The sequence below is a fragment of the Bombina bombina genome, chromosome 5 (assembly GCF_027579735.1).
Source record: "Bombina bombina isolate aBomBom1 chromosome 5, aBomBom1.pri, whole genome shotgun sequence".
In the NCBI taxonomy this organism is placed as follows: Eukaryota; Metazoa; Chordata; class Amphibia; order Anura; family Bombinatoridae; genus Bombina; species Bombina bombina.
In genome coordinates, this window is record NC_069503.1 from 805,072,297 (window position 1) to 805,096,736 (window position 24,440).

A 24,440-nucleotide genomic window follows, 5' to 3' on the forward strand; every position below is an offset into this window, starting at 1 on the left:
AGAGAGAGAGAGAATGAGAGAGAGAATGAGAGAGAATGAGAGCAAGAATGAGAGCGAGAATGAGAGAGAGAGTGAGAATGAAAGAGTGAGAATGAGAGAGTTAGAATGAGAATAACTCATTGTGTAGTTCATTAACAAATCTAGACAGGCCAGAAGGCTTGTTATTCCCACAGAAAACCTCTGGAATACATTGTTTCCAATCCAGCAAAGGATTCTGGGTAAGATATGCAAATGCGGTTCACAATGACACACCTTTTTACTTTGGAATCTGCACACACACCATATCAATTTTAACCTTTCAAATATATTTTTATTAATTTTTTTTATTGTTTTTTTTTTTTTAATGTCAGAAGGTGTATATATGTGTATAAGAGTTTATTTTAATGTGTTTGTGATGAGTTTTGTGAAACTTTTTTTTTTAACCCTTACACTTAACGTTGGGTGTTCAGGCGAGCTAATCTGTGGAACGCAAATTTAGTTTGTGTTTGAGCATAACCATTTGTACATAACTTGTAATATGTGCTCTAGTTAAAATCAAGATAATGTTACTTTTTGTGATATGATTGTTACTTTGGTTTTTAAAGAATTATTATTATTATTATTATCAGGTATTTGTAGAGCGGCAAGAGATTCCGCAGCGCTAAGAATGAGATAAAGGTGTGACGAATGTAGATGCTGATGTTACTATTGAAACCACAAACTATTTAATGTTAATGAAATCTATAGGACCCTGAAAAAGTCACATTACATGACGAAACACATTTATGGGCGGGACGATTATGTGTTTGAGTATGCCGATAGCTTGTAACAGGATACTTATGCAGATTAGTGAAATACAGTGTTTTGATATCTATGTTTTTGGAAGTATTTGAAAACATCACCGTTACTTTCTCATTGTGGGCATGTGTTAATTTTGGAAGCAGGGAAGACAGAAATCAGCGGAAAGGGGACTACACCCTGGATGCTTGCAGGCAGTAGGTTGCCTTGGAGCACATAGATGTGCTTGTATCAGTGTTAGGGAAATCCATATCTCCACTTTACCTCTGCCTTGTTCTTAAGGTTCTTCCCGAATGTGTGAAGTGGAGTTGAAGTAATAGCTGAGATAATAGGTGGTTTTTCTCTCACTGGGCTATTTCCACATCCATTCTGAATTTAAGGATTTTTAATCTATCTAATCTCATTGTATTTATCTAAAATGATTTAGGTAAATACTGTTTAACAAATTATTTTGTGTTTAACAAATTGTTTTATATTCTTTTGTTTTGTTGTCTCTGTATGTCAGTTGCATTTACCATAATCATTCCTAGCTTGCTGTTTAATATATTTCGCCCCATTTGGTTGTCCAACATACATGCCAACAACTTGTCTGGACTAAAATCTCTGCACTCGCAATCTCAAGCAAATTACAATTTCATATATTCAAAATTTACTTACATTTGTGGAGTACAAAACCATCCTTTTTTCTACTGGATCAACTACGGAATGTTCCTTTATGTAAGTTAAAGTTCTGTTGCTGCCAAGAATCTAAAATAAGAATGCAAAACAATAATAATCCACTTCTCCACAATAATATGTAAACATTTTATTTACAGAGTTTATTTTCTAAAATGAGTTGCATTTTCTGATTATGAGATTATATTTGTAATTTATGTTGTGCTGCTCAAAAGTATAGCAGCTGGAGAGGTCTACAGCTTGGTTACAGTGATATTCTAATGCAAAAATAAAAAGTCATTTTTGCTTTTCTGACCCTAGCTAATTATGGGCTAGATTACCAGTGGAGCATAAAAATGTTAACACTGGTGCCCGGGAGGCGGCCATGAATGGCAGCATAATCATAGGCTCTCAGTGAAGACCATCTAATCTGTTGAATATCAATGGTACTAGGCAACATTCAAAGCCACACATGCCAACATCATCTGCACTATTACTCAGGGATTTTTTGTTGGTTGTCTTAATGACCCTTGATCCGGACAACCAGAACCTTTAGCGGGGGCCCTGTCAAAGATTCTGGTACCCCCGGTAATCCAGGCTCTACAGTATATTTTAGACTGCTTACTTTTGATATATTACATTGGTAGATACTGAGCATTATCTATATCTTTGAACTTTCTTGCTATTTGTTGAAAGTACCTTTATCAATGAGTCTTACTTCATCCACTTCAGAGGAAGCCATGCTGGGCCTAGACAGATGGGAGGAGAACCTGCTACAAGCCCTACAAAACCACTTCCAGATTTTCGAGAGGCAGCTGTGTAAGATCTTCAGTGATCAACTCTCCCACAGCACAATGTTAATAAATACCAGGGATGAACAAGCAGCTAGTGACCCAAATTGATTTACACTAAGATAGGCTGATGATATCTCTAGCAGATCTGGATGCTTGGAAATGCCTGTAGACATAGAGATGCTGGAATCACAGAAGGGAACATCTGCCTTAATAGAGGTTAGACCTTTCCATCTGACCCTGCTAATGCAATCTAAGGGAGCAACGTTCCTCCAGTGGAGGGAGAGTTCATATTTTAAAAGAGAAGGTTAAAGGGACACAAAACCCACATTTTTTCTTTCATGATTCAAATAAAGCATGCAATTTTAAGCAACTTTCTAATGTACTCCTATTAGAAATGTTTCTTTGTTATCTTGCTATCTTTATTTGAAAAAGCAGGAACGTAAACATAGGAGCCGGCCCATTTTTTTTTTTCAAGGGACAGTTTACTCAAAACATTTCTCCCTTTAAATTTGTTCCTAATGATCCACTTTACCTGCTGGATTATATTAAATTATTTACAAGTATTTCCTCTACCCTTATATTGACATTTGAAATGGTCGAAATAGCCTATTTTGAAAGTTTTTGGTCTTCAGGGCCAAGCTATAAATAAACTGTGTAAACACAGCCATCAGAAGAAATTACACTCCCAGTGGGGTATAGAAGAGATAAGGTAATAAAATATTACTTTTCCATTGTTCTTTCCAAGTACTGGTGATTGGTTTATGGACAGATATAAAAAAAGAACCATTTATACGTACACAATGCGATAAAGTAATGAGATCTGATTATATCTACAAGCGCAACCCATTTGATTAGGTTGTTGCTTCAAAACACAAAAACAGCTAATTTATATACACAAATAAACCTTAAAAAGCAAATCCTCATACATTTTATATTCTGCAACTGGTAAAAAAATAATTGGCAACACATTAAGGGAAAAACTATTTTACGGTATACTGTCCCTTTAAGCACCTGGGTAGCACCTGCTGATTGGTGGCTAAATGTATCCACCAATCAGCAAGCACTACCAGTGTGCTGAACCAAAAATGGTCTGGCTCCTATGCTTATATTCCTGCTAATAGACAGCCAGATTACGAGTTTTGAGTTATGAGGGGTGCGGTGTTAACTTGCACGTTATTGTCACCACTCACTTACCTACAGCGCTGGTATTACACATTCTTCTAAACCCGGCATTAAAAGGCAAGAAGTGAGCGTAGAGCAAAATTGTGCTCCATACCGCACTCCAATAGCAGCGCTGCTTAAGTCAGCAGTGAGCTGGTTGTACGTGCTCGTGCATGATTTCCCCATAGATATCAATGGGGAGAGCCGGCTGAGAAATAGTCTAACACCTGCAAAAAAGCAGCGTAAAGCTCAGTAACGCAGCCCCATTGATTCCTATGGGGAAACACATTTTATGTTTACACCTAACACCCTAACATGATCCCCGAGTCTAAACACCCCTAATCTTACACTTATTAACCCATACTCTGCCGCCCCCAATATCGCAGACACCTACATTATACGTATTAACCCCTAATCTGCCGCTCCGGACATCGCTGCAACCTACATTATACTTATGAACCCCTAATCTGCTGCCCCCAACATCGCCGACACCTACATTATATTTATTAACCCCTAATCTCCCACCCCCAATGTCGCCGCAACCTACCTACACTTATTAACCCCTATTCTGCCGCCCCAACTTCGCCGCCACTATACTAAATTTATTAACCCCTAAACCTAAGTCTAACCCTAACACCCCTAACTTAAATATAATTCAAATAAATCTAAATAAAAATTCTTATCATTAACTAAATAATTCCTATTTAAAAATAAATACTTACCTGTAAAATAAACCCTAAACTAGCTACAATATAGCTAATAGTCACATAATCATTGTATCTAGCTTAGGGTTTATTTTTATTTTACATGCAAGTTTGTATTTATTTTAACTAGGTAGAATAGTTACTAAATAGTTATGAACTATTTACTAACTACCTAGCTAAAATAAATACAAATTGACCTGTAAAATAAAACCTAACCTAAGTTACAATAACACCTAACACTACACTACAATTAAATAAATTCCTTAAATTAAATACAATTAACTAAATTCAAAACAATTAGCTAAATTACAAAAATCCCCCACTAAATTACAGAAAATAAAAAACAAATTACAAGATCTTTAAACTAATTACACCTAATCTAATAGCCCTAAAATCAAAATACCCCCCCCCCCAAAAAAAAACAAAAAAAAAACACCTAGCATAAACTAAACTACCAATAGCCCTTAAAAGGGCCTTTTGCGGGGCATTGCCCCAAATAAATCAGCTCTTTTACCTGTAAAAAAAATACAAACAACCCCCCAACAGTAAAACCCACCACCCACACAACCAACCCCCCAAATAAAACCCTAACTAAAAAAACCTAAGCTCCCCATTACCCTGAAAAGGGCACTTGGATGGGCATTGCCCTTTAAAGGGGATTTAGCTCTATTGCGGCCCAAAGCCCTAACCTAAAAATAAAACCCACCCAATACACCCTTAAAAAAACCTAACACTAACCCCCTGAAGATTCACTTACCGAGAGAAGTCTTCATCCAAGCGACAAGATGTCCTCAACAAAGCCGGCAGAAGTGGTCCTCCAGACAGGCAGAAGTGGTCCTCCAGACGGGCAGAAGTCTTCACCCAGACGGCATCTTCTATCTTCATCCATCCGACGCGGAGCGGCTCCATCTTCAAGACATCCGGCGCAGAGTATCCTCTACTTCCGACGTCTTCTTGCTGAATGAAGGTTTATGACGTCATTTCAATCAGCCAACGGAAAGCAAGCTCAATCCTATTGGCTGATTGCATCAGCCAATAGGATTTTTTCAACCTTAATTCTAATTGGCTGATAGAATTCTATCAGCCAATCGGAATCTAAGGGACGCCATCTTGGATTAAGTAATTTAAAGGAACCTTCATTCAGCAAGAAGACGTCGGAAGAAGAGGATGCTCCGTGCCGGATGTCTTGAAGATGGAGCCGCTCCGCGTCGGAAGGCTGAAGACAGAAGATGCCGTCTGGGTGAAGACTTCTGCCCGTCTGGAGGACCACTTCTGCTGTCTTTGTTGAGGACATCTTGCCGCTTGGATGAAGACTTCTCCCGGTAAGTGGATCATCAAGGGGTTAGTGTTAGGATTTTTTAAGGGTGTATTGGGTGGGTTTTATTTTTAGGTTAGGGCTTTGGGCTGCAATAGAGCTAAATGCCCTTTTAAGGGCAATGCCCATCCAAATGCCCTTTTCAGGGCAATGGGGAGCTTAGGATTTTTTAGTTAGGGTTTTATTTGGGGGGGTTGGTTGTGTGGGTGGTGGGTTTTATTGTTGGAGGGGTTGTTTGTATTTTTTTTTACAGGTCAAAGAGCTGATTTCTTTGGGGCAATGCCCCGCAAAAGGCCCTTTTAAGGCCTATTGGTAGTTTAGTTTAGGCTAGGGTTTTTTTTTTATTTTGGGGGGCTTTTTTATTTTGATAGGGCTATTAGATTAAGTGTAATTAGTTTAAAGATCTTGTAATTTGTTTTTTATTTTCTGTAATTTATTGTTTATTTTTTTGTAATTTAGCTAATTGTTTTGAATTTAGTTAATTGTATTTAATGTAGGGAATTTATTTAATTGTAGTGTAGTGTAAGGTGTTATTGTAACTAGGGGTTAGGTTTTATTTTACAGGTAAGTTTGTATTTATTTTAGCTAGGTAGTTAGTAAATAGTTAATAACAATTTAGTAACTATTCTACCTAGTTAAAATAAATACAAACATGGCTGTAAAATAAAAATAAACCCTAAGCTAGCTACAATGTAACCATTAGTTATATTGTAGCTAGCTTAGGGTTTATTTTATTGGTAAGTATTTAGTTTTAAATAGGAATTATTTATGTAATGATAGTAATTTTTATTTAGATTTATTTTAATTATATTTAAGTTAGGGGGTGTAAGGGTTAGACTTAGATTTAGGGGTTAATAAATTTAATATAGTGGTGGCGGTGATGTTGGGGGCGGCAGATTAGGAGTTAATAAATGTAGATAGGTGGTGGCGATATTAGGGACAGCAGATTAGGGGTTAATAATATTTAACGAGTGTTTGCGATGCAGAAGTGCGGCGGTTTAGGGGTTAATATGTTTATTCTAGTGGCGGCGATGTCCGGAGCGGCAGATTAGGGGTTAATAATTTAATTTTAGTGTTTTTTCGATGCGGGAGGGCCTCAGTTTAGGTGTTAATAGGTAGTTTATGAGTGTTAGTGTACTTTTTAGCACTTTAGTTATGAGTTTTAAGCTACAGCGTTGTAGTGTAAAACTCATAACTACTGACTTTAGAATGTGTTACGAATCTTGACGGGATAGGGTGTACCGCTCACTTTTTGGCCTCCCAAGACAAGCTCGTAATACCGGCGCTATGGAAGTCCCATAGAAAAGAGACTATACGCAATTTGCGTAAGTTGATTTGCGGTAAGGCCAAATAAAGTGTGCGGTGCCCCTAAATCTGCAAGACTCGTAATAGCAGGGGTAGTAAAAAAGCATTATTATGAGGCTTAAAGCTGCTTTTTTACTCATAACGCAAGACTCGTAATCTACCCGATTGATAGCAAGAGAATGAAGAAAAAATTATAATAGGAGTAAATTAAAAAGTTGCTTAAAATTGCATGCTCTATCTGAATCATGAAATAAAAAAACACAATTTATGCTTACCTGATAAATTTATTTCTCTTGTGGTGTATCCAGTCCACGGATCATCCATTCCTTCTGGGATATTCTCCTTCTCAACAGGAAGTTGCAAGAGGACACCCACAGCAGAGCTGCTATATAGCTCCTCCCCTAACTGCCATATCCAGTCATTCGACCGAAACAAGCCGAGAAAGGAGAAACCATAGGGTGCAGTGGTGACTGTAGTTTAATCTAAAATTTTGACCTGCCTTAAAATGACAGGGCGGGCCGTGGACTGGATACACCACAAGAGAAATAAATTTATCAGGTAAGCATAAATTGTGTTTTCTCTTTTAAGGTGTATCCAGTCCACGGATCATCCATTACTTGTGGGATACCAATACCAAAGCTAAAGTACATGGATGAAGGGAGGGACAAGGCAGGTACTTAAACTGAAGGTACAACTGCCTGTAAAACCTTTCTCCCAAAAATAGCCTCCGAAGAAGCAAAAGTATCAAATTTGTAGAATTTGGAAAAAGTATGAAGCGAAGACCAAGTCGCCGCCTTGCAAATCTGTTCAACAGAAGCCTCATTTTTAAAGGCCCAAGTGGAAGCCACAGCTCTAGTAGAATGAGCTGTAATCCTTTCAGGAGGCTGCTGTCCAGCAGTCTCATAGGCTAAGCGGAATATGCTTCTTAGCCAAAAAGAGAGGTTGCCGAAGCCTTTTGACCTCTTCTCTGTCCAGAGTAAACAACAAACAAAGCAGATGTTTGACGAAAATCTTTAGTAGCTTGTAAGTAAAACTTTAAAGCACGAACCACGTCCAGATTATGTAAAAGACGTTCCTTCTTTGAAAAAGGATTAGGACACAATGATGGAACAACAATCTCTTGATTGATATTCTTAGTAGATACCACCTTAGGCAAAAACCCAGGTTTTGTACGCAGAACTACCTTATCTGTATGGAAGATCAGATAAGGAGAATCACATTGTAAAGCAGATAACTCGAGAGACTCTACGAGCCGAGGAAATAGCCATAAAAAAAAAGAACTTTCCAAGATAAAAGCTTGATATCTATGGAATGAAGAGGTTCAAACGGAACCCCTTGAAGAACTTTAAGAACCAAATTTAAGCTCCATGGGGGAGCAACAGGTTTAAACACAGGCTTGATTCTAACCAACGCCTGACAAAATGCCTGAACGTCTGGAACATCCGCCAGACGCTTGTGCAAAAGAATAGACAGTGCAGAGATCTGTCCCTTCAAAGAACTAGCTGATAATCCTTTCTCCAAACCCTCTTGGAGAAAAGATAATATCCTGGGAATCCTAATCTTACTCCATGAGTAACTCTTGGATTCACACCAATAAAGATATTTACGCCATATCTTATGGTAGATTTTCCTGGTAACAGGCTTTCGTGCCTGTATTAAGGTATCAATGACAGACTCGGAGAAGCCACGCTTTGATAAAATCAAGCGTTCAATCTCCATGCAGTCAGTCTCAGAGAAATTAGATTTGGATGATTGAAAGGACCTTGAAGTAGAAGGTCTCGTCTCAAAGGCAGAGTCCAAGGTGGAAAGGATGACATGTCCACTAGGTCTGCATACCAGGTCCTGCGTGGCCACGCAGGCGCTATCAAAATCACCGATGCTCTCTCCTGCTTGATTTTGGCAATCAGTCGAGGGAGCAGAGAAAACGGTGGAAGCTTGGCGTTCTGGCGAGACGCCATGAAATCCAGTTCTGGTTTGCCCCAACGATGAATCAATTGAGCAAACACCTCCGGATGGAGTTCCCACTCCCCCGGATGAAAAGTCTGACAACTTAGAAATTCCGCCTCCCAGTTCTCTACACCTGGGATATGGATCGCTGATAGGTAGCAAGAGTGTTTCTCTGCCCAGCGAATTATTTTGGAGACTTCTAACATCGCTAAGGAACTCCTTGTTCCCCCTTGATGGTTGATGTAAGCCACAGTCGTGATGTTGTCCGACTGAAATCTGATGAACCTCAGGGTTGTTAACTGAGGCCAAGCCTGAAGAGCATTGAATATTGCCCTCAATTCCAGAATATTTATTGGGAGGAGTTTCTCCTCCTGAGTCCACGATCCCTGAGCCTTCAGGGAGTTCCAGACTGCACCCCAACCTAGAAGGCTGGCATCTGTCGTTACAATTGTCCAATCTGGCCTGCGAAAGGTCATACCTTTGGACAGATGGACCGAGATAGCCACCAGAGACGAGAATCTCTGGTCTCTTGATCCAGATTTAGTAGAGGGGACAAATCTGTTTAATCCCCATTCCACTGACTGAGCATGCATAGTTGCAGCGGTCTGAGATGTAGGCACGCAAACGGAACTATGTCTATTGCCGCTACCATTAAGCCGATTACCTCCATGCACTGAGCCACCGAAGGGCGCGGAATAGAATGGAGAACACGGCAAGAATTTAGAAGTTTTGATAACCTGGACTCCGTCAGGTAAATTTTCATTTCTACAGGAAGGAGACTCTTGTGAGTGGGGACAGAGAACTCTTTTCCTCATTCACTTTCCACCCATGCGACCTCAGAAATGCCAGAACTATGTCCGTATGGGACTTGGCAATTTGGAAATTTGATGCCTGTATCAGGATGTCGTCTAGATAAGGGGCCACTGCTATGCCCCGCGGCCTTAGGACCGCTAGAAGCGAACCCCAGAACCTTTGTAAAAATTCTTGGGGCTGTAGCTAACCCGAAGAAAAGAGCCACAAACTGGTAATTCCTGTCCAGAAAGGCAAACCTTAGGAACCGATGATGATCTTTGTGTATCGGAATGTGAAGGTAAGCATCCTTTAGATCCACCGTAGTCATATATTGACCCTCCTGGATTATAGGTAGGATGTTCTAAGCTTGTTAAGTATGTCCTCCAATGGAGTCGTTGTCTGTAAAGCCTCTTCCAGAGACTCAAAACAGAACGCCGCGGGGGGGCGGAGCCAGCAGCCAAGCAGAGAAGACACACTTTAGAAAGCTCCTGCAGAAATGTATTAAATACATTAGCAAAGAGAGATTTGCTATCTGATATTTGCCTAATATCTTAATACAGGACAAGCAGGACTATCTTTGCTTTAATTGCAGACTGTGAAACTATTTTTTATTCCAGTTCTCCCCTCCTGGCTGTAGCTGACAACCAGTGCATATACAAAACCATGCGGTCCTTTCCAAATATGGAGTCAGATACAGAGGAAGGCTCTATCGCTGTGCGTAAAGCTTTGTGGAAGTTTGCCTTACAATTATCTGCCAATTTTGAGGAACTAACAGCTAGTCTTCGGTCTTGTATGGAGAGGCCTGCAACCATGAGGCTAGACGCAATGGAGGAACTAGAATGTCCGCCCCACATGGCACACCTCCTGGTACGGGAGGAACAGACAGAGGAGACTTTAGCAGATCTCAGGACCGGTATGTCCGGTATTGACACAGAACCCACCCTTCTCCACTATAATTCTGCTCAGCAGGACCCGACCAAGATTAGGCGACTGCAGGCTGTGCACTTAATTTTACAGGAGGGGCACCACAAGAGTACCAGACAGCAAGGTACGCCTCACGCAATCTGGCGCTTGATGGATCTCACACCGCCTAATCGCAATGCCGAGCCCAAGTACATTACAGCTGAGAGTGCGGGAGTGGTTACCTTAGAGACCTGTACAGTTGCTGGGACTCCACGGAGACATCATGGCTTAGTTCAGAGCGGAACACCCTTCCCGGGCAACTGTAAACCGCCTGACCGTTACTATGAGTTCCAGTACAGATCTGGATTTTGCAGCCTCCTGAACGGTTACTTAATTGGCCAGGACAGATCTAGATGTGGAATAGGGTAAACGCTGATCACCACTGTCCCTACCCAGAGACTCCCATTAATATAGAATGCTTTTGAAATGTCACTATTCAGTTATGTTACTGTTATACTTTAGTTAACTTTATCTGCAAAACTCCTAGCATAGAGATAGTGTGTGTTACAACACTCCTCTCCTTAACAGCGGTCCTCAGACTGAGACTTAATTTTTGTATTGCAACACCGCAAAACTACCAGAACGGATCTTACAGTGTGACCCCATGCCCTGCGGCAATCGCAGTGGCCTGAATCTTTTACTGTTCTCCAGCTCTGACAAGCTTGATGGGACCAAAACTCTAATCTCAAGACAGGCATCGGATAAGTTATCTATGGCTACTCCCCAGCTAATTACTAACTTTTTGTAGCTATAGCAGGGACTTGTTGTTTATTACTCTGGAGACTTGGCCGTAGGTGAAATCCTAACAGTTTGATGACATCAACCGAGTCTATCCCTCTGAGAACATTTACTATGTGACATGGTTTTTATTTGTTATTGTAACACTTACCTGTTCCTTTTTATTTTCATGTTAAATGTTTTCCTTTCTTGGTATATTTGGAGGGCTGTATAGTGCACTCAATTGGTTTATAGTTAGTTTAATGAGATCGCTCTCTCAAATATATATTCTCACATAGCTTCCTGTGATTTTATGAGGTAGACAACACTCTCTACACCAGCTTTCGGTTTCTCAGTGTAGCCCCCCTGTATACCTGGAGTAGTGTGTATATATATAGGTTATAATATTTTTGGGTAAATGCTTCACTCTATTATAGCCTTCGGGTAAATTGTTCAGGCCAAATAAATACTACATAGGCTACTATAATTATCAATTTTTATGATAACATCTATATACTACTCCAGTGTATAGGTATAGCATGTATGTAGTAACCAGTTTTATGTAGTGCCCTCTAGGTTGCCAGTACGGATTGTATACAGCAACATGTCTCATGCAGTGTCTTTAGTGTATTGGTACAGTTTGTATATAGTAACAAGCCTATCACAGTGGGGGTGTAACCTAGCTCACTGAATTATTTGCCCTAACATTCCCTCTACCTACAACAGCGTGATTTATAACCTCAATTTTGGATATTGTAAACGCTACTGGGCCGTGTTCACTGGGAAGGCACGGCTCAGCATAATAGTTGATTTAATGAGCTTGGTCTGAGACATGTATATAATACCTAATGGCATGCATTGTGACAGAGAAATTGGTCTGTTCGTTTCTAGACGAAACATACACTACTTAGATGTTACTAAATAATATTGTTATAATTCTGTTAAATAGAGTACTTACAAGCCCTAAATCTTTAGTATATTTATCAATTTCACATGCTACCTGGCTCCGCCCTCCTTCCCCCCCCCCCCTTTCCCCCTAGTATTTTATATTGAGCGGCTCTCGCCCGCTGCATCCCCCTTCCCCATAAAACTTTAGAGCCATCCCCTCCCTAGCCCTATTCTTATATGAGTAAATACTTTAATCTTTCATTTATTTAGCTGGGAGAGGTTCATTTTTGCTTTTGTTACTGTTAAGATACTCTATGATAAAACTGAAGTCCTTTTATATGATAACCCACATTTTATAGCTACACCTGAAATATTTGAATATATTACTTTGCCAATAGTACTATGTATACATCTATTTGTAAATGTTTTGGGTATACCTTTATATATTGTATTTGACTACGACTTCAATAAAAAATTGTTAAAAAAAAAAAAAATAGGTCACTAGAGTGTGCAGCCAATGGCTGTGTGGATTATAACAGTGTTCTGCACTTCCATTTGTAACAGGAGCTGAAAAACTCACAATTTCAGAATGGAATTACAGGAAAAGGGGACAAAATAAATAATTAAAATATCTTACAGAGGTTTGATTATATATACAATTTATCATTTTGTATCACACCTCAAAGTGTTTAACGTCTCTTTAAAAAGACAGTCCAATAAAAACATTTACATCCTCTCAAAAAAAAAAAAAAAAAAACAGAACGCCGCAGCAGCAGTGACAGGAGCAATGCATGCAAGGGGCTGCAGGATAAAACCTTGTTGAATAAACATTTTCTTAAGGTAACCCTCTAATTTTTTATCCATAGGATCTGAAAAGGCACAACTGTCCTCGACAGGGATAGTAGTACACTTTGCTAAAGTAGAAACGGCTCCCTCCACCTTAGGGACCGTTTGTGATAAGTCCCGTGTGGTTGCGTCTTATGGGAAACATTTTTCTAAAAATAGGAGGGGGGGAAAACGGCACACCGGGTCTATCCCACTCTTTATTAATAATTTCTGTAAACTTTTTAGGTATTGGAAAAACCTCAGTACACACCGGCACTGCAAAGTATTTATCCAGTCTACACAATTTCTCTGGTACTGCAATTGTGTCACAGTCATTCAGAGCAGCTAAAACCTCCCTAAGCAAAACACGGAGGTTCTCAAGCTTAAATTTAAAAGTAGAAATATCAGAATCAGGTTTCCCTGAGTCATAGATATCACCCACAGACTGAAGCTCTCCTTCCTCAGCTTCTGCATATTGTGAGGCAGTATCAGACATGGCTCTTAAAGCGTCTGTATGCTCTGTATTACGCCTAACACCAGAGCTATCACGCTTTCCTCTAAATTCAGGTAGTCTGGCTAATACCGCTGACAGTGTATTATCCATGACTGCCGCCATGTCTTGTAAAGTAATCGCTATGGGCGTCCTTGATGTACTTGGCGCCATTTGAGTGTGAGTCCCTTGAGCGGGAGTCAAAGGGTCTGACACGTGGGGAGAGTTAGTCGGCATAACTTCCCCCTCGTCAGAATCCTCTGGTGATAAATTTTTTAAAGACAAAAGCTGATCTTTATTGTTTAAAGTGAAATCAATACATTTAGTACACATTCTCATATGGGGTTCCACCATGGCTTTTAAACATAATGAACAAGGAGTTTCCTCTATGTCAGACATGTTTGTACAGACTATCAATGAGATTAGCAAGCTTGGAAAACACTTTACATCAAGTTAACAAGCAAATATAAAAAACGGTACTGTGCCTTTAAGAGAAACAAATTTTGTCAAAATTTGAAAAACAGTGAAAAAAGGCAGTAAATCAAACGAAATTTTTACAGTGTATGTAATAGGTTAGCAGAGCATTGCACCCACTTGCAAATGGATGATTAACCCCTTAATGCAAAAAACTGATAAACCCCCCCCCCCCCCCGAAATAAACGTTTTTTAAACAGTCACAACAACTGCCACAGCTCAGCTGTGGCCCTACCTTCCTCAATAAACGACTTTTGAAGCCTTTAGAGCCCTTCAGAGATGTCCTATAGCATGCAGGGGACTGTTGAGGGAAGCTGAATGTAATTTTAACTGCGCAAAAAAGCTCTAAAATAGGCCTCTCCCACTCATACTACAACAGTGGAAAGCCTCAGGAAACTGTTTCTAGGCAAAAATCAAGCCATGTGGAAAAAACTAGGCCCCAATAAGTTTTATCACCAAAGCATATATAAAAAACGATTAAACATGCCAGCAAACGTTTTATATTGCCATATTATCAGAGTATATATCTCTGGTAGTAAGCCTGATACAAGTCGCTATTAAATCACTGTTTTTAGGCTTAACTTACATTAATCAGGTACCAGCAGCATTTTCTAGTCCCTAGAAAAACTTAAAACTGCACATACCTCAATAGCAGGATAACCTGCACGCCATTCTCCATCTGAAGTTACCTCACTCCTCAGACATATGTGAGAACAGCAGTGGATCTTAGTTACAAGCTGCTAAGATCATAGAAAACGCAGGCAGATTCTTCTTCTAAATACTTCCTGAGATAAAATAGTACAACTCCGGTACTATTTGAAAATAACAAACTTTTGATTGAAGAAAAAACTAACTATATTTTACCACTCTCCTCTTACTACCTCCATCTTTGTTGAGAGTTGCAAGAGAATGACTGGATATGGCAGTTAGGGGAGGAGCTATATAGCAGCTCTGCTGTGGGTGTCCTCTTGCAACTTCCTGTTGGGAAGGAGAATATCCCACAAGTAATGGATGATCCGTGGACTGGATACACCTTACAAGAGAAATGGGTATTGTGTCCCTTTAATACAGATCACAGGTACTATCCTAACCATGAAGACACCATGCTACTGTCCCAAAAATACTCTATTTACCCCCCGAACAGCCCCTTAAGAGCATGAAGAACTGGAATGGGCTAACACAGTAAACTCTTCCGAAGGACTGCTTTTTGTCTCATACATATATTGCAGTACTTACTACATGTAAGTAAAACACTCTTTAATTACTGTGACACTTTTTTTGGGGGGGTGGTCATATTTGCAGTTTGCTGTAAGAGTTAGTAGTTTGAATTACTTTAGAAACTTCTACAGTGTTATTTGGAACATATAATGTGTTAAGTTCATTAGTAACCCCTTTAAGGAGGATCTGAAATTTGCTTGTCTTGCATGACTGCTCTTGATCTGGGTTCACTAGATATTAGATATAGCCTTTAGGTTTATTTGATAGTCCTGCCTCCCCATAACAAGTCATTATCCCTATATTTTGTCATATATATGATACTCAACCTGTGATAGAGAATAGTCCTACTTAGTTGAAGTCACAGCCATTTACTTGACTTTTTATCACCATTCGCTTGTTGCTGTGCTGTCAACAGCCGAGACAACACATTTATGGATTGCCTTCTTTAATGGCTGCAACCCTTCATTTAATGAGCTGTGTTTTTTTATAGTCATTGTTATGAGAAGGGCTTATTGTTTAGGGCTGTCTGTCTGTATCTATCTATCTATCTATCTATCTATCTATCTATCTATCTATCTATCTATCTGTCTGTCTGTCTGTCTGTCTGTCTGTCTGTCTGTCTGTCTGTCTGTCTGTCTGTCTGTCTGTCTGTCTGTCTGTCTGTCTATCTGTCTATTTCTATTTATATGGGTTAGGCAGGACCCTTTGACAGTCTGTTAGTCTTGTCAGTAGATGACCTTTACACCACTATCGTACCTCCTCAGATTCTATTGATATAACATATTGCAGATCATATATATAAATATATTTATTTATTTTTCACCCTAAGTTTCAATTTATGATGCAATTGTTAATAAGGCTCCCACCTTTTTTATAATGATTCTATTGTATCAAAGTGACATTCCAGCCAAAATTGGAATCCACAAAGATGTATTTCAGTTTTGAATAGAAGCATTTTTGTAATATACATGTGTTAGCAAAAATGCTTCTAATAAAAGCCATTTCAAATACAAATAGCCACACAAAAGTGTATTTAAGTATGCACCGTGCACCAGCATTTTAAACACAGCACTTGCTCAGAGAGCAATAATTGCTGACATGATACAAGACCCACTGATGCTCTGAGCAGCTGCAGTATTTAAAATGCTTGTGCACTGAGAATATCTATCTATGCATCACATGCACGTGCAGAGAAAAATGCTAACACTAAAACAGTAATAACTTTTACTAGAATAATTCTCTCTCTCTCTCTCTCTCTCTCTCTCTCTCTCTCTCTCTCTCTCTCTCCATATTCTGATTTACTGCTTGCAATACCTGCAGCTCTTAAAGGGACAGTCTACACCAGAATATTTCTGGATATTACCCATTCCCTAGTTTTGAATAACCAACACAGTTATATTAATACACTTTTTACCTCTGTGATTATCTTGTATCTAACCTACAGCCACAAGACCATACCAGCCAGTGAAGGAGGCAGTTTTGAACGCAGAACAATCTTATTCTCATTCCTATAAGAATATATATTTTGTGTGGATATTCAAATGCATTGTTTTTAATTGCTATTAGATAAATAAAATGATCTTGGTGGTGACATTAAAGGGAGATGATTCATGATTCAGATAGAGCATACATTTTTGAAAACTTTCCAGTTTCTTCTATTATTTGCTTCATTTTCTTGGTGTCATTTGTTGAATGAGCAGTAATGCAATACTGGGAGCTAGTTGAACACATTGGTAAGCCAATGACTAGATACATATATGTGCAGCCACCAATTAGCAGCTAGCTCCCAGCTACTAGACCTACCTAGTTATGGCTTTTAACAAAGGATACCAAGAGAACTAAGCAAATTAGATAACAGAAGTAAGTTGGAAAGTTGTTTATTGTATGATCTATCATATAACTCATCATTGTTACAAAAATAAAAGCACAAAAGGGATGGAAGGTACCTAGGGCACAATAAGAGACATATTTGTGGCTGCCATCTCAGTTATTGTATGATGCCTTATCTGACATTTACACAATTCTGTTTGATATCTTTATTGGTTATTGCACTTTTTTTATTTTATTTAAATGTTTTATTAATTTTTCAAACTAATAAACAAAAGTACAGAGTATGCGCATTTGTCCAACAGACAGACAGAAGGTGAGGTATTTTTCATTAGTACATCAATATTACTTAGTATGCATCGAATCGTCTCAGGTACAAGTATTGTAAACAATTAAAAAACACTGACAGGTACATTTCTAGTATGAGCTTTACAGGAGGTTATTGTACATTTGTATGATATTTTTATGTCAAGATGCTAAAGGTTTGTATTCCTAGTCATCTGAAACAACAAAGGCATTTATTTTTCATGTAGTTTAAAGCAATAGTTTAGTGCAAACAAATGAATGCTCTTATTAATTAGGAAATGCAATTTTTGCACTATTGATGATGCAACGGGGTTAAACTTATAGTTAAAGTTCCGCTCAGAGCTTGAAGCCTGATTGGAGGGCTTGTTTTACTGCTGCAGTTTTTCTGGCACAGGACCATCAGTTCTCTGCAGCTCCCCTGCGGGACATTAACTATTTAACTATGTGTTTAACCCTTATTTCCCATGGAAATACGAGCATTATGGTTTTGCATTAGAATGTCTCTTTGATTGCAAATATGAACTATGTCAATATAAATGTTACTTTAATGACTGTAGTGTAAATAGCTGATTCATATATACAGGAAAATACATTTTTAAGATCACCTTTTACACAACAGCCTTTACTCTACTACACAATAGCTAACATCTTAATTCTTTTTCTTCTACAAACATAGAAATAATTGTGGATGACAAATATGGTACTTTTATTATAATATAATAATTTTAAAATGAACTAATTAAAAAATGCTAAAATGCTAATGGACGAATAGCATAAGCAACCAAAGCAAACGTATACTTACTGCCCTCACAAGGCCTGGCAGCCCCCACACTGTGCTGAGGAGTCTGTGGCTATGCAATCGTCCTTGAGTATCAAGACTTCGGTCAACCACATCCACACCAACAACACAAGGATTCATGGGATTGGGGTATTTTCTCATGGCCGCCTTGATTACTGTATCCCATGGATGGCTAAAAGATAGAAAGAATAAAATGTTTTAGTTTCACTTGGATAAATCATTTAAGAAAAAAATGTAATGGCTCAAATACATATACTGTCTGGTCTGTTCACTGCAAAACTGACCATTACTTTGAGCTAACTGTGCTCAAAATAAAAAATTAGCTCGCCGGATTTGCACACACATTACAAGTTGCAGTAAAAAGTTAGCGCAAAAGTGTAAGATTTAGGTGTGCTAACTTCAGGACTTCTGATATTGTGGCCACGCTAACTTGTTTTCGCCTTAGACCTCTATGAGGTACGCTACATAAAAAAAACTATTAGTTATCTGCAGCACACTAACCTGACACATGCGCTAGATCAACTGCACTAAACCCGAAGGTGCGTTAGGAATACTTGAAATTCCTATTTTCTTCACATAGTAGAAAATTTTATTATTTTTAAATATAAATATAGCAGAGAAAGAACCGGCGAGTCTCCAGGTGCTTAATTCAAAAAGAAACTCTTTATTGTACTGTAGAAAAGGTCACAGCATTGAAAAAATGTCTTACAAGTTTCGACAGCTCTCTGCCTTATTTATAGACATGATGTTAGTAAAAATGACCAGACTTAAATACACATGAGAAAACTAGTGTAATTGAGAACTGCTGAGACCTTAAAAGGATAAAACCCATCATAACTAAAGTACTGAAACCTATTGCAATTAGAAGGAACTCCCAGGGTATCTGTAAGAAACAATATATATCAGACTCAGTCTATAAAAGTAGGACTGGAACACAACTGCAGAATACTAAATAAATGTATGTATGTATCACAAAACTGTCTGAAACCCTTATCGCTGGAAAGGCTTCCTTCAGTGTAGTGATTAGATATACTATATCAAGTATGGTAAATTCATACAGAATGGTACTAGATATTGTGGACTACAACTGTTATTATCACACTCAGATAACAACAGCATGTGCGGAGACAGATAGAGATTTCAAACAGGCAGGTTCACAGAGAAAATATGCAGATAGTAGGAAAGAGCCAGAACAAAGGTTATGGTATGTGCTTAGCGAACATGTAGCAATATAGTGCCTGAGGTTGATATGGTATTTGCATAAACAAGTAGAAAGTACCTTGGAGCAAAGTAAAGTGTGGAGAGCTAGCAGCAATCCCTTCGGTGGCGTCTGAGTGAAGTAAGTTTGAGACCGGAGAAACCGGAAGTGACGTCCGTTGTTTTTGGGAGCAGCGTTGAATCTTGCTGACAAGCACAAGCGTAACAGAGAAGGTTGCAGCTGCGGCAAGAGGCAAGGAGGAGAATTATGCAAAGTTAGACAAAGTACTTTACCCCATGAAAGTGAGAGAGTGTCCTGAGTAAGGAATCCAGTGTAAATCAGTAGTAGAACCGGAGGCTCAGAGAATCCTTTCTTCAAGGAGAATTAGGAGAGATTTTGGCAAGCAATCCTCACTGTGGCAGAAAACTTCAATACTGAGCAGGGAATGAAAGGTGAACAGCTTATTTAAGAAAGGGGCAACCAATCAGGAAATAATAGGTGTGGCTAGGAGAGGAGGTATTGAGACAGCTGAATCTGACAGAACCCCCTCCTCAAGGACGCTGTTCCACAGCGGCAGGACGTGGGCGGTCAGGATGACGTCGGTGGTATAGGGACAGAAGCCTAGGTGAGTTTAGATTGGAAAGAGGTTCCCAGGAATCCTCATCGCTTGAATAGTTTTTCCACCTGACCAAGTACTGAAGAACACCCTTGGAGATCCTAGAATCCAATATGGAGTCAACTTCGTATTCATCTGGTGATAAAGGAAAAGTTGTTGGAGGTAGAAGAACTTGTCCATCCCTTGTGGGAACATAGGGTTTCAACAGGGAAACGTGAAAGGTTGGATGTATTTTAAGAGAACTGGGAAGGTTTAGTCTGACAGCATTGGCATTGATAACCTTTTGGACAGTGAAGGGACCAATGAAAAGACTAGCCAATTTCTTTGAAGGAACTTGCAATTTTAAGTTTCTGGTGGAGAGCCAGACTAAATCTCCAACGATGTAATCAGGAGGTTTACGTCTCCTGAGGTCGTAGTAATGTTTTTGAGTATCCTGAGCCTTCCGAATGTTCTCCTGAATAACATTGAAATTCTCCTGGAGAGAGGAGTGGAGTTCATCCAGCGCAGGTGAATCTGACGAAGCAGGTGTAGAGAAGGCCAAAGTGGGGTGATAGGAGTAGTTTGCGAAAAATGGTGATAATTTAGTGGAGGCATTGGTTAAATTGTTGTAAGCAAACTCTGCCATAGAGAGATATTTCATCCAATCGTTCTGTTGATAAGAACAATAACATCTGAGAAAGTGTTCAAGCCATTGGTTTAACCTTTCCGATTGCCCATTAGTTTGGGGATGAAAAGCTGTGGTAAAACGATGTTCCATATTGACCAGTTGACATAGCTTGTTCCAGAATCTTGAAGTGAATTGTGTGCCCCTATCCGTTGTCAAAATAGAGGGAAACCCATGCAACTTGACGATGTGGTTTAAGAAGAGAGTCGCTGTTTCAGAGGATGTGGGGAGTTTATGGTAAGGAATGAAATGGGCCATTTTGGTAAATAAATCAATGACCACAAGGATAGTGGTTTGATTTTTGGACGGAGGTAAATCAACAATGAAGTCCATGGAAATATGTTGCCACGGCTTCTTGGGGACTGGTAGAGGCATAAGCAGTCCAAATGGTGGTTTTCTTTCCGGTTTGCAGGTGACACAGACAGCGCAAGTGGCAATATGATTTGAAATGGTAGATTTCATGTGTGGCCACCAATACGTTCGGGAGACGAGGTCCAGAGTACGTTGAAGACCTGGGTGACCTGCTAAAGGAACGTCATGACAGGTCCGTATAATTTGTGTCCTTAAGGAAGGAGGTATAAACAGTTTGTCACCATGGAAATAGATACCATGCACTTTACTCAAAACTAGGTCAGGAGGAATTGGGTGCTGCTTACAATAGTTGCGGAGGTCGGTTAAGATTGGGGTGGTCAGTCCAATGAAACATTGTGGAGATACAATGTCCTTTCTGGTAGGATTATGGGATGGTCTTTCAGGTATGCGGGATAAGGCATCAGCTTTGATGTTTTTATTAGCTGGTCTGTAGATAATAACAAAATTGAAGCGGTCAAAGTACAGGCTCCAACGTACCTGTCTAGCAGATAACGTCTTGTTAGATTGCAAATATTGTAGATTCTTGTGGTCGGTGTAAATATTAATAGGTTGAGAAGTGCCTTCAAGGAGATGTCTCCAATGTTCAAGAGAGCGTCTTATGGCCAGTAACTCCTTGTCTCCAATGGCGTAATTCTGTTCAGCAGATGTCATTAATTTGGAAAAGTAAGAGATTGGATGGAGAGGATCAGTAGGAGATTTTTGTTGTGAGAGTACAGCACCAATGGCGAAGTCGGAAGAGTCAACTTCTAAGGTGTATTGGTAGGAAGGATTAGGAAATTGGAGAATGGGTGCAGAGGTAAATCTGGTTTTCAAATAATGAATAGCTTGTACAGCATCTGTTCCCCATGTGAAGGGTGTTGTTGAGCCTGTTAAAAGTGTGAGTGGCTTTACGATTTTAGAGAACCCTTTAATAAATTTCCTGTAGTAGTTTGAAAAACCAAGGAAACGTTGCAAGTCTTTTTTATTCTTAGGTTCAGGCCAATCCAGAACTGCTTCAACTTTCTCTTTCTGCATTTGAATACCGGATGGAGAAATATCATATCCGAGAAAGGATACTTCAGATGTGTGGAAATTGCACTTCTCCAATTTAGCATAGAGTTTACGCGCTCTGAGACGTGCAAGGACCTGACGGACATGCCTGACATGTTCTACTAAGGATCTGGAATAGATGAGTATATCGTCGAGATAGATGACAAGACATATATCTAGAAGATCTCGGAATACATCATTAATGAAGTATTGAAAGGTGGCTGGGGCATTGCAAAGACCAAACGGCATTACAAGATATTCGAACAAACCGTATCTGGTCCTGAATGCCGTCAGCCACTCGTGACCTTCCTTAATCCTGATGAGGTTGTATGCCCCTCTGAGATCAAGTTTAGTAAACACAGTTGCTTCAGAAAGCCTCTCAAGCATCTCTGGGATCAGGGGCAAGGGATAGCGGTTTTTAACCGTACATTTGTTGAGTTCACGATAATCAATGATTGGTCTGAGGCTGGAATCTTTGTTACGAACAAAGAAAAACCCAGCGCCAGCTGGTGAGGTGGATGGCCTAATAAACCCTTTCTTTAGATTTTCGTCGAGATATATTTTAAGTTGTTCTAACTCAGGAGTGCTTAGAGGGTAAAGGTGTCCAAAAGGTATACGGGCACCTGGTTGGAGATCGATAGGACAATCATATGTCCTATGGGGTGGCAGGTTCTCTGCTTCCGTTTTACTGAAAACATCCTTGAATTCGATATACTGAGAGGGTAAGCCCTCAGAGTAATTGGTAGTGTGTAACAAAATGGGACTAGGAAAACATGTTTCTCTGCAATAAGTGGAACAAAACTTTATTTGAAAAGGGTGCCAAACAATAGTGGGATTATGAAGTTGAAGCCACTTCAAACCCAAAACTAAACAAAAATGAGGAGAAGGAAGAACATCAAAAGAAAGAAGTTCAAAATGTCCAGCTATATTGAGCATTATAGGTGTAGTCTGATGAGTTACTGGACCAGAGAACATAAGTGAACCGTCTATGACTCTGATAGGTATGGGGGTGGTTTTCTTGACAAGAGGTATGTTCTTCTTGATACAAAAATCATGGTCTATATAGTTCCCTGAAGCACCAGAGTCAATAATGGCGTCACTGATCCTCAGATGACTTTGCTCCAGCTGTAGAGAGACAGACATAGTACAGTAAGGCGGTTGTTCAGGTGAATGTAGTGAGGTATACAAATAAGTGGACTTACATTTTTTATTCTTTAAGAGTAGTGAACATTCCTGAACGCCGTGATTTGAACTAGCGCAATACATGCATAAATTCCTTATGCGTCTGCGTTGCTTCTCTTCCTGGGAGAGGGGACCTCTGAGGAAACCAATTTCCATGGGTTCTACACAGGGTTTTGTAGGAGAAACAGAGGTGGAGGCCGTGGAAGAATAAAAGGGTTTAGGTTTAATATCAGAGGCATATTTTTCAGCCTTTCTTTCACGTAGTCGGCGGTCTATCTGAATAGCTGTCTTCATGAAAGCTTCAAGGGTTGTAGGTAGTTCGATTCTGGCGAATTCGTCTTTTAATGACTCTGAAAGCCCTAACCGGAATTGGTTACGAAGGGCAACAGGGGTCCAGAGAGCATCTGTGGAGAACTGTTTGAAGTCTGTGATATAATCTTCCACAGGTCTCTTTCCTTGTTTGAGACTCCTCAGACTCATCTCAGCAGTAAGCTGAAGGTCTGTGTCCTGAAACATCTGATCCATACTGGTAAAGAAATCCACAAGAGATGTTAAAATGGGATCCTGATTCTCTATAAATTTATCAGCCCAGTTCCTCGGATCCCCCCTGAGAAAGGAGATAGTAGTGAGGACTTTCACTCTCTCAGTGGGGTAAGTCCTAGGTTTCAAAGAGAAGAGTAACAGACAGGCATTTTTAAACTGCCTGTATGCTTTTCTATTACCACAAAAAAGATCAGGGAGGGACACTTGAGGCTCAATTACATTTTCAGACTGGTTACCCTTTATGGCAATAGATTCAGTAATTACTTTCCTTAGTGCAGCATTCTCAATTTGTAAGTCATGCAGGCCTTGTGCAAGCTGCTCAACCTTTTGAGAAAGATTATACACTATTTGACGTAAGTCTGCTGGTTCCATAATTTTTAGGGCTCAGTATTATGTAAGAAACAATATATATCAGACTCAGTCTATAAAAGTAGGACTGGAACACAACTGCAGAATACTAAATAAATGTATGTATGTATCACAAAACTGTCTGAAACCCTTATCGCTGGAAAGGCTTCCTTCAGTGTAGTGATTAGATATACTATATCAAGTATGGTAAATTCATACAGAATGGTACTAGATATTGTGGACTACAACTGTTATTATCACACTCAGATAACAACAGCATGTGCGGAGACAGATAGAGATTTCAAACAGGCAGGTTCACAGAGAAAATATGCAGATAGTAGGAAAGAGCCAGAACAAAGGTTATGGTATGTGCTTAGCGAACATGTAGCAATATAGTGCCTGAGGTTGATATGGTATTTGCATAAACAAGTAGAAAGTACCTTGGAGCAAAGTAAAGTGTGGAGAGCTAGCAGCAATCCCTTCGGTGGCGTCTGAGTGAAGTAAGTTTGAGACCGGAGAAACCGGAAGTGAC

General features: G+C 39.5%; 1 protein-coding gene across 1 annotated transcript in view; it reads right to left on the reverse strand.

Annotated features, from left to right (window-relative positions):
• PRELID3A (PRELI domain containing 3A) overlaps positions 1-19,301 on the reverse strand; it is a 66,246-nt gene extending 46,945 nt beyond the window's left edge. Inside the window, exons 1-3 of the mRNA XM_053715858.1 lie at positions 19,236-19,301; positions 17,960-18,128; positions 1,435-1,524 (exon numbers count right to left, since the gene is read on the reverse strand). Of these exons, the coding sequence (XP_053571833.1) occupies positions 1,435-1,524; positions 17,960-18,097 (228 nt within the window). The 5' untranslated portion in view covers positions 18,098-18,128; positions 19,236-19,301. The remainder of the gene's footprint in view (positions 1-1,434; positions 1,525-17,959; positions 18,129-19,235) is intronic.
• Between the last annotated feature and the right edge of the window lie 5,139 nt (positions 19,302-24,440).